The sequence below is a fragment of the Trachymyrmex cornetzi genome, unplaced genomic scaffold (assembly GCF_001594075.2).
Source record: "Trachymyrmex cornetzi isolate Tcor2-1 unplaced genomic scaffold, Tcor1.1 scaffold1238, whole genome shotgun sequence".
In the NCBI taxonomy this organism is placed as follows: domain Eukaryota; kingdom Metazoa; phylum Arthropoda; class Insecta; order Hymenoptera; family Formicidae; genus Trachymyrmex; species Trachymyrmex cornetzi.
In genome coordinates, this window is record NW_017295804.1 from 12,803 (window position 1) to 24,624 (window position 11,822).

Sequence of the window (11,822 nt, forward strand, 5' to 3'; positions counted from 1 at the left end):
CGAGCCTCTAAGCTCGAACGGCGCGGCGCGCCTACTAGGCCATCCCCGCTCCTCGCAGCCCGCGCGCCGTGCGCTCGGTGGGCTGTGCCTTCGGCAATAATAGGTCGGGGGGACGCGCGTATTTGGCTATCTTTTAAACGTTAATATCTCGTTAACTATTGCTGACACTTCAAAATGGTACAGGACTTTTTGATTCAGTATAGGCTGTTCTACCCACGTATGACAAAAAATGCGGTAGTCGCCAAACACCCTGTATAGATATAAGAATATCATAACACTTCCGAAAACCAAGATATTTTGAAAAAAAGGAAGAAAGTAATTTCAAAATTAAAAAAAAATCGTTTTTTAAATAAATTAGTTTTTCAAAAAATGATACAAGATTTTAATCTACAGAAATCGAAACATATATTCGAAACATATATCGAAATATTAAGTTGTATTTTAAGAAAAAAAATACATTATTACGAATTATCCTAAAAAATATATTTATTTGACGAGGTTGAATTTAGGTGTTATTATTACTTTTCAAGTAATATGATAAAGTTAGTGCAAAAGTCTTTATTATATGACATCTAAATATACAAATAAAATTATTCATTGATTTGCGTGGAACAGGCGAAACAAATTTTAGCGACATGTTCCCTACACATTGGCTGTTGGTACTGTAAGCATATGTAATAAGTTTTCCTATCTAAAACTCCTGGACAGAATGAACATCTTCTTTGTTCTTCTATTTTGTTTACTGCTAATATATTACGCGGATCTTGAGTTTCTAGAATGTCTGTGTGTTTCATGAATTCTTCGATTCGAATTCGCATTTGAATTTGATCTTGTTCGTATATTTACAATTTGATTTTGAAATAAAAAACATAATAACCATACAGGATTAGCGTAACCCACACAGTAAGTTCATGGCGTTCTATCTCGACTGGTTCGTGCACGCTGAGGTTGCCAGGCGGGGGATTTGTAGTAGGGATGTGAAAGTTTTTTCCTTCCCTTGTTCCCACTCCACACTTCTGATCGTTCATAAATGCCACATTTTATAATTCAATTGACGCGTTTTTTGATGTAAAGAATTTTAAAATTTCATTAGACATACTCGTCACTCCAGATAGAGTGGACGAAGTTTGAACAAAGCCACATCAATTGTATTATAAAATGTTATGTGAGTTTATTATAAAATATTAGTGTGAATATTAATAGATTATCCAAGGTTTCATGATGAGATTTGGCGATCATGTGACTAACACTACAGTTTTGGCAACCTGACTCTACATCGGACGACCGTGAAATTTAATTTGGTTAAGAAATTTGCTGATGAAGATTCCAAAGAGAATCGAAACGTTCAAGATGTCAATATTTCAAATAAAGATGAGATCAACACATCACATGAAGTAACAAATTTTATTTGTGAAGATTTATTGCACACCTTCGCTCGCGCTGACTTTCATTAGCCCACATTTAGGTTATTTTTTGTTATTTTAAGAAGAGAGAGTCCTTGTTTAATACATTTATTAATTTTTACTATAGTATATATGTTTCAGACTTACTATATCAACATATTTAATTCTTTTCATGTTAAAAATAGTTTATCTATTGATATTATATTATTACAAAAATGTTTACCATGTGAACGAACATGATTATGAATTTATTTTGAAACATGTAGTATTTTGCTATTAAATTGATATTTTGTTATATGATCCGACATTAATTATGTGTACGTAATGTTCAAATAAATTCTGTATAGAAGCAACAATAATTTCTTAATGAAAATGTCATTGTACATTTGTATAATCTTGAAGTTGTTGAGAGGGCCTTGAAGCACCTTCACCACTTGTCAATTTCGTCATGCCTGAGCGCGCGAATATCAGCTCCGTGATTAGTAAACTTTGATTCCTGTTACGTCCAAAGTTCCGCACGCATGGAACCTGAGGGGGTGAACGTAACAGGAAACTTGTCTACCGTCGTTGTCGGATCCTAGCTCCGGACCGCAAGGGAGCGAGATGAGAAAACCAACTCGGACGGGAGGCACTTCGCTTCGTCCTTAGGCCCTAGAAGAGCCGAGGGTCTGAAGGGGGACGAAGTGGAAGCCTCGCTCGAAGTCGTTGCTCCGCTGAGCGGCTCCCCGAGGCGGACGCACACGCTAAAGGCCGGGAAATGGGTCAGTGTGCCTTAGGGGCACACTTCTATGGGCCAGTACGTCCGAATGTCCTTATTTTCGGCCTTGAAAATAAATCCAAAGGGGATTGGACTAAGTGCAATCGTGGTGTGACGTTACGAATACGAGATGTTGCTTATAAATAAAATGGTCAGAGTTTAATAATTACGTAATTTAATTAAAATTTGAATTGGCATTACATTATGTTTATCAATTTAAAAAATATATAATATAATGTGCGTGCGTGCGTGCGTGCGTGCGTGCGTGCGTGAAAAGGAGTAAATTACGGAGAGGATAACAAGAGAATGAAAAGGAAGGGGAGTTTTGGTGAGTGGATCTGAGAAGGTTTGACCGAATTTTCTTTGAACGATGATAGTATTAACGCGAACACATCCGGTTGATAGGGGCGAACAATTATCGCGAGGGGGACAGCGACGGGGATTGAAGTTATAGCGTGAACAGACTGCAATGTTTTATTTTCTTTTGGAAACTAAAAAGGGAGTAAGAAAGAAATAAATAAATAAAAAAAAAATCACAACAATAAATGAATAACTGAAAAGAAACTAAATGAAATATTGAAATGAATTACTGAAAGAAAAACGGAGAGGGATTGGAGAATAGAAATATACCGACTTACTACTGAGATGCTCATCGGTGGAAGTTCTCTGGACAGGATGTGCAAGGTTGACGGTGTTCTTCAGCACTGACTCTAAACTCTAAGCTTTACGGATTGATTATGAAAAGAAATGTTTTGTTTAGCGGGTCGACTCCGAGAAAAGATTCTGTCTGTCTGTCTGTGTGTTAACTCCCGAGAAAATTATTTAATTAGTACATGTTCCTTCGACTCCGGAAAAAAAATAAAAAGGCCTAGTGCCCGTCTGACTTCGGAAAAAAATAAAAAGGCAAAGAGACCGTCTGACTTAAAAAAAAATAAAAAGGCAAAGTGTCGAAAAGACGATGAGACACAAAAAGACCGACAAGACGAAAGACCAAGAGGCATAAAAAAGACGCTCAGGACCATGCGATTTATATAGCGGTTTTTCCCTTAATTGGTGGGGTTCTAATTTGGGTGGTGGGATGTTTTTCTGGGTTTTGGATTGGTCGAGATTGTGGGGGAGGAAAGAAGTCGGTTGGTATCAACAAATGTCTTCTTAAATTTATGATTCTTCTAAATTTATGGGAAAATGCACGTGCATTGTCGGCACGCGTCCGTCAAACACTTTCCCTGGACTTCGCGTGTCACTTTTATATTTTATGGTCGCGGATATCGTGAGAATCATCCACGACTTACTTGTCGGAAAAATGTTTAGGCGCCAGTACTGACATTAATTGTCGTTTTTAATGGCGCTGTCCAAGGGAAGTGTCATCGGCGATGCATTAGTTCCCTGCGTTCACCGATTCTAACTTAATTTTATTTAACGTTAATGGAAACACTGGAGTCTTTTGCTTTAAACTTTCTCGTGGGAAAGATTTTTATTATTTTTCTTAGAAGTCTTAGGGGTTGATAATCCTAGGTCTCCGTGAGAAAGAGAAAAGAGGCAGCGTGAGTCCGCTGGATGTAACAATTTCTATTAATTTAAAAACTAATTACAGCCTCGATTTTCATATTAGTATTTTCGTCTTAGAATGTCGTCAAAGAATCCATTCTTAAAAGGATGTTTGTAGGTTTTGAAGCACCCTGTATATGTATACATTAATTTGTTTCTCTTTTATTTTATAGATAATTATATGCTTCCGAAAGGTGTCATGGTCATATTGGCAATCTTATTAACACACCGAAGTCCAGTGGTTTGGCCGGATCCATTGAAATTCGACCCGGATCGCTTTCTTCCAGAGAACTCGAAGAACAGAAATCCGTACGCCTATGTTCCGTTCAGTGCTGGACCAAGAAACTGTATAGGTCAGAAATTCGCTCAACTCGAAGAGAAAATTGTGTTGACTGCCATTCTCAGGAAATGGAGAGTGAAAAGTGTGAAAACAGTCGACACGATTAAGTTCGGCGGCTCTCTCATTTTACGACCAAGTGAAGATGTATTAATACATTTCACGCCGAAGAAATCATTCCTCACAGCACCAGATATTACATTAAAGTTATAGGATGGTTACAATCTTACATAGTTTTGTGGAAAGGTTACTGGTGTATGCCACTAACCTTACAATGTAATCTTACTTTATAATATTGTCGGAAGGTTAAGAGAATCTTATGTTAATATTTCAACAACCTTATATGAACCTTACATTTTAATATTGTTGGAAGGTTAACGGAATCTTGTGTCAATATATTTCAGCAACCTTGTATGAACCTTATATTTTAATATTGTTGGAAGGTTAATGGAATCTTATGTCAATATTTCAGTAACCTTGTATGAACCTTATATCTTAATATTGTTGGAAGATTAATGGAATCTTATATCAATATTTCAGCAACCTTGTATAAACCTTATATTTTAATATTGTTGGAAGGTTAATGGAATCTTATGTCAATGGGCACGTTCAAATTGACAAAGCGGCTAGCCTGCTCGCCGAGCAAATGAACGTAATTGGTTATTACTTATAGATCCAATCATATTCGATTGCTCGGCAAGCGTACCTAGCCGCTTTGCCGTCTTGAACTCGTCCAATATTTCAACTTATGAATATAATCGCTCTATAGATTTTTGGTACTGGCAATAAATTTTGGACACGCAGTCTCACTATACTAATATATATATACCCAGATAATCAAGCATGCGGTAATGCGAAATATGTACTGCGAAAGTACAGCGTATGATTGCTTAACCTGAAAATAGTCGTTATAACATTAAAATTAAATATTAGATAGTAACTAACTGGATGTTCAGTTGAACTGCACAAATTTCTATCAGGACCATATATTGAAGAGATGTATCATAGCTATACACCCATAATTATACAGGTGTTCGTGGATCATTGAAGTGCAGTGATTTCCAGACGATTTCAGAAGTCAAGGATAGTAAATGGCGGTATGCAATTGGATGGGTGACCGCTTCGAAGTACTATGAAATTAGTTCCCGAATTCAAAGGAAAATTCAGGAAAATTTTTTTTTTAATCATAATTTTATGATATATATTCTGGAATAAGATATTAATCAATAATAATACTCATTTTAGCAATATATATATATATGTATGTATATATATCCCTATTAGTAGTACGGGATACTTAAACTAGAGGTTTCTGGGATGTTAATGTAATCAGTTTGGAAGATCATTTTCATGCTACTGGGAGGTTAATAGTAGGTTTATTAATTTCCGTTTAATGTTACAATCTTACAACGTCCTTGGCACATTGTAGGAATATTAATACAACCTATCATGCCAGATTTCTGGGATGTTAATGTAATCAGTTTGGACGATCATTTTCATGTTATTGAGAAGTTAATGGTAGGTTTATTAATCTCCATTTAATGTTACAATCTTACAATTTAAAGTTACTGTAACCTTATTTCAATGTTGATGTGCTGTGAGGGTAGGATTACCTGACATAGCATACCCACGTTTAAATAATATAAGATTTTGACTACTACCCCCTTCTTTAACTCTTTTTATTTTAAGAAATTTTGTATATTTAGGTACTGGGGCGAGCCGGGCGAGATGAATCCTTTATCCCCCACTTATATCTAATATTTACTACAGGGGTCCCTCAATTCACTTAACTATAATTTCTCTCTATATTGCAGGAATATCTTCTATTATGGGAGCAATTAATTTTATCTCTACAATTATATATATATATATATATATATATATATATATAATATCAAATTGATCGAACTAATAGTGGGATTATATCTATAGATAAAATCCCACTATTAGTTCAATTTTAATTACCGCCATTCTACTTCTTTCTCTCCCAGTACTCGCCGGAGCAATTACCATATTACTAACAAATCGAAATACATCATTCTTTGATCCATCTGGAGGTGGAGATCCTATTTTATACCAACACCTATTTTGATTTTTCGAACACTCTGAAGTTTATATCGGAGTATATAAGGGTAGCGAAACTACCCTTCTTCTTCTTCTTCTGGTCAGTGGATTCCCGATTTTTTGTAAAAATCACAATATTACGCTTCCAAGTAAAGATCGCTGGGCTGAAACGGGCCAGTCAGACCAAAGCATCATTTTAATAAAACTACCCTTCAAATACTGAGCGTCTGCGACCATGATACCACGCGACCAGTATTATAGATCGGTAATGAGGTTCGCATTTCGTGAATCTCGTGTTTGTCTGACGAAACATAGACTGCCGTGGTAGAAATTAATAGTGTACAACGGTCTTGATATGTACCAGTGCATGTTGGTGTTCCCAGTCGAAATTGCTATTATTGTACCATCGGCATTAGCATTATGCAATGTGTCCGACCGATAGCTAAAATCTCTTGAATGTTGTTCAGGATCACATTTATCAAGATCAAGGCCATTGGAGGTTATTGTTTTACCAAGATATTTTATATTTTGTCAAAATATTGAAACTTTTAAGTTTTATAACTTAAAAAGTTCTTAATAAAAAAATATTTGATTATATTATAATATTTTGGAAAGCTCTCGAGATAAGCTATAAAAGTATGCAATGAAAAATAGGGTGTACCATTTGAAAAAAAATCAATATGATCTTTATATGACTCTCAAACGACTATTCAAAGTCAAACCAATGACACAATCTTATGTACACCTCGAAACCATACAACTTTTGTTTGAAACGTTTTTTTCTTAAATGCTCTGTTTCTGAGATAAAAAAGGAATATATGGGTGATGTCAGACACCCGGTATATATACGTATACTAGATACATATAGCACAGAATTGCTTGCAGTATTGTTGAAAATATTGCTGTAATATTGCTAAAATAATCTACTATATGGGAAATAATAATAAACATTTATATTATAATAACTTAAGAATAAATGTATACTTACCATTTACACTTAATAATATGTCAGGAAGATGTTAAATTTCGCGGTTATGCTTCGCGCGCATATGATTCTAGGCGAATCCACATTCCGCGATGTGAAAGAAGCCAATAACAAGAAAGTTGCTTTATATTGAGTTGCATTATTGGCTATTATCATGTGTTTAGGTAAAAGAGCTTTGTTAGTGCGTTCTGAATACGAGCACTAACAAATGTACATATATCTTGCGTATTTAGAAGCGAAGATGTAAGTGCATATGTCAGCGTTCTGAATTCGGGCCTGAGAGTATAGATATAAATACATTTTTGTATTAGCAATATTTTATAGTAATAATGTTTTTAGTAATAATCCTATTTCACCTGTCATACAATTACTGGTCCCTATAAGATTTTATGCAACTGGAAGTTATTTGATAACTGTTGCTGATTTTTGCGGAATAAGTGGATCAAGTGCTCAAAGGATCGTTCATCGAGTGTCACCTATTATTGCTGCATTAAACAATGAGTTTATAAAACTTCCTATGTCAGCAGAACAGATTCGTCAAAACCAAAAAGAATTTTTTCAAACAGCAAAGTTTATTAATGTTATTGGTTGTATGGATTGCACTCACGTAAGAGTTGAATCATGTGGTAAGAAAAATGTAATATGTAAAGATAATCTTTTTATTAGAAAACACTGCTTACACGTATTTTCTTTACTTTTTTAGGTGGAAGAGGAAATGAATTACATCGAAATAGAAAAGGCTATTTTTCTTTAAATATATAAGATACAAGTAGTTGTTAACGCAAGATTAGAAATAATTGATATAGTTGCACGTTGGCCAGGATCTGCGCATGATGCAACTATTTTTGATCACTCAAGGATCAAAAATTTATTTGAAGCAGGCACATTCGGTGATGGTTTGCTTCTTGCAGATTCTGGATATCCAAATTTACCATACGTGATGAGTCCATTACACTATCCAATAACTCTATCAGAACACCTTTACAATGAAGCTCAAATTAGAACTCGCTCAATAGTTGAATGATTTTTGGGAATTTGGAAGGAGAGATTTGCAGTTTTATCGATTGGAATGCGTTTTCAAACAATTGAAAAAATACTTTCTATTATTATAGCGACAGCTGTATTACACAATATTGTCCAACAGAATATTCAACCAGATCGAGTGCATATTGATCTCCATGCATACAATAATGTTGTTGCAGTAATGCAAAATATAGATAATGGGAATGTCCATGATAAACGACGAGTAATTGTGGAATATTTTGGAAGGTAATGTTAATATAGAAATGAATCTTAAAAAATATATGTCAACAATATTAAAGAATTTTAATATTGTTGATATATATTTTTATAGGTGGCACCCAGTTGGACACGGCTCAATTGGACACGAGCCACTCACAGCGCTTGACACTACAAAGCTCCTAAGCACCGGTCGCTGTGATTGGTGGTGTCCAATCGAGACGTGGTCAATCGGGATCACCCCAAGAATTTGTTTTAAAAATTACCGGTTGATTTGAACACTATTATTAACATCGGAATCAAAAAGCTTCAGCAATTCATATGTTGCATCTATTATTTATCTGGCACGTTCATAAAAAGTATTGTTTTTGTTATTTCTCTGCCTACAAATATTATAAAACCCTCAATAATTAGTTTCTTTATTATCTCATTGATAAATTTATAATTATTATGATCATTTGAAATATATAATTAAAAATATTTGAATGTAACATTATGATGATACACATTCTATTTCACACATATATTTGTCCTTGAAATATAATGAATAACTCAATTATAATTTAAAAGATTTATTTCTTTCATCTTGTATTTATAACATACTTTATATTTATATTTTGTGTCTTTACAACTTGTATTACATGCATAAACAAACATGAGAAAGGAAAGTGTTGTTTCCTTTATTTGATGTATAAAATAGAAATAATAAGTACTTATACGCACATACATAATAGTACTCATTATTTATATTTTATACATCAAATAAAGAAAACATTGTTTTTTCTAATAACATAGAAAAATACTACTTTCCGGTTTTGTAACATATATAGTAAGTACTTTACTTTTCTTTCACATTTCTAACACAAAAAAAATATAACTTTTCACTCTTCTTACATATAAAGAGTAATACTTTTCTGATACATAAAAAAATACTTTCCTCTTTTATAACATATGTAATAAATACTACTTTCAAAAGAATTACAACAAACAAATACAACTTTTCTCTCTTCTTATATGTAAAAAATAATACTTCTCTCTCTTTGCCATATAAAAAAATTATTTTCTGTTGTAACATAAAAATTTCTTAGCAATAAAAAGTATAACATATTGTATAACATGAGTAAAGTATAACATGAACTATATCATATTAATATAAGTGATAATTAGCATAAAATATTTTTTGCATAAAAATTATATTAGGAATATCTTAAACCTGTGCTTAACCCATTTTTGTTAGTAACCTTTTATAGCTTAAAATGAATATTTAAATTTTCTTCTTTAGTATTTTGTTTCCTTGATTTTTCTTTTTCAATCAATAAGTATGACAGTTCAATTTTAAGTTTTTCTTTTTGTAACTTATTCTTTAATATTTCTATTTCGTAAATATGTTTCTCTTTCATATTTGTTTTTAATATATATGTTAAATTAGTCTTTGCCTCATCTAAATTGTTCTTCTAATGTGTTCATTACTACTCCCATATTTTTTTCTTTTTCTTATGTTTTGTGTTGATACTGGTGATATGTCTTCTTTATCTTTTAGTGGCGGACTTATTTTTGACTTTAATTTATTTGGATCCCAACTCTTCCAGTCAGTGATTTTATCATTATTTATTAGATACTAAAAGTTTAAAATACATTAATTGCAAAGTTTATATTTTCGAATAAGTAACAATAACTTACTGAAAATACTTCTGCTGGATCATTTTCATTACATTTCTCCAAATCATAAATATTTTCTTTATTCCTAATAACTTCTTTCTTATCAATATCTCCGTCATGAAGACATTCTACACGTACACAATCGGAATCAAAAGGATATAATAATCCCCCACAGCTGTTTCACCCATAATATCTTTGGCACGTTCATACAAAGTATTTTCTTTTACGTTAACCTCCACCTACAAATGTAATAAAACGCTTAAATAATTATTAAAATTTAAATTATTATTTATAACCGCAATGAGAATTTTATACCTGTCTTATATATTTCTCGTTTCAAAGTCGCATAATACTTTCTTGTGTTTCTTTTTATATTGTCCCAACAGTTACGTAAAGCTTTTTCTGTTCGTAAATCAGTCTTATTTGTATTAAATTTCTGCGTAATGGTAGCCCACGCTTTATCTTTCATTGAATTTGACAAACCATCAGTCATTTTATTTTCAATTATATCCTGATATAAAAAAATTATATCTAAGAGATCACTTTTATCTCTTTCTAAAAAATTCTTTACTCTTTGTATGCCATCATTTCCCTGCCTGCACTATACGTAACAGAAACGTGCTATTTTGGTCGCAAAGTCGCAGAAAATATGTATCGTCTCTTGCACATCGCAACGACGTGCATAGACATGCTATTTTGGTGGCAAAATCGCAAAAAATATGTAACGTTTTTTGCACGTCGCATAGACGTGCATAGAGAATATAATGTATAGTTGGCAAAATTGATTCTCGAAGAATCTATGGCGGTGTTTAGCGCGGATAAATATAGGAGTCAGATTAGATTAAGTGTACAAACGACAGTGTACAATTAAAAAGTAAGTAATTGTTTTTTATTCTTTTATAATTATAATTTTTGCGTATAGTTTCTCTACGCATAATATTTTCTTTTTCCGCTATTTTCAAACTGAATAATACTAATCGATAGAAAATTTGTTGAGGATCCTAACCCTATTTGCTACATTAATGGTTTTTAATATTTCGACAACAAAAGACTTCATATATGACATGATCATAAATGAAGCCTATTGGATAAAATATCAGATTAAGCCTAACCACAAGTTAACTTAACCAGATAATGAAAAATGATAATGAAAAACCGAGTCTTAGGTCGCAAATAGGTGCTCAACACGTTGCATAAAGTCACAAATATTCGTCACTGCGACGTCGCTGTCACAAAAAATTTGACTGTTAGTCACGTGTCAACAACGTGTCTATTACGTTTCGAGAAGTCGCTGCGACGTAACGTGTGACGAGTTGGCACGTCATAGAGACGTGTTTGTCACGTATTATGCAGGCAGGGTTTCTTATTACTTTATATATGTATCTTAAAAATTTTATTTAAATTGACTTTTTAATAATTTCCATTCACACTGGATACTTTGCCTAAAATAACACGACAGGAATATTAGGTTAAGGTGCTCAGTTATAACAGATACGACTGATTCGTTTTATTACGTTAGCACTACCGTAATCGTCGATTAGCTTAAGGCTATATATAATATGCTAAAGCCTCCTGTTTTACCACATTTTCATTCGGTGAAAAATCTCCGTATTGGATGTACGGATTGCAAAAATATTATTACTTAAATTAAAGTATGCACAAACAGGATCTCAGCTGCACTGGATTTCATCATGGTATAAGAAAGAAGGTATATCAACATCAAGTATGCGCAGTAGTCCTATGTGCTTGACCAATAAGAATTGGGTCCAAATCATCGACATCTAGAATGGACCGCTGATGGCAATGGTGGGGGTAGAAAGACGATTAGAG

At 33.3% G+C, this 11,822-nt stretch overlaps 1 protein-coding gene and 2 pseudogenes across 1 annotated transcript; all 3 read left to right on the top strand.

Moving 5' to 3' along the window:
- Nucleotides 1-3,787: 3,787 nt before the first annotated feature.
- LOC108770295 (cytochrome P450 4c3) lies at nt 3,788-4,973 on the top strand. Its single transcript, XM_018521802.1, has 2 exons — nt 3,788-3,818; nt 3,882-4,973. The coding sequence occupies exons 1-2, from the start codon at nt 3,788-3,790 to the stop codon at nt 4,256-4,258; spliced, it is 408 nt and encodes a 135-aa protein (XP_018377304.1). The 3' UTR covers nt 4,259-4,973.
- A 521-nt stretch (nt 4,974-5,494) lies between these two features.
- LOC108770296 (cytochrome c oxidase subunit 1-like) lies at nt 5,495-6,332 on the top strand (annotated as a pseudogene).
- Nucleotides 6,333-7,302: 970 nt separating this feature from the next.
- LOC108770297 (putative nuclease HARBI1) lies at nt 7,303-8,367 on the top strand (annotated as a pseudogene).
- The last annotated feature ends 3,455 nt before the right edge of the window (nt 8,368-11,822 follow it).

What these genes read in the sequence shown, in the direction of transcription:
- LOC108770295 (XM_018521802.1), top strand. Translation starts at nt 3,788, where the DNA reads ATGTCGTCAAAGAATCCATTCTTAAAAGGAT. An exon ending in GAATCCATTCTTAAAAGGAT is followed by an intron (nt 3,819 to 3,881) that starts GTTTGTAGGTTT and finishes TTTATTTTATAG; the next exon opens with ATAATTATATGCTTCCGAAA.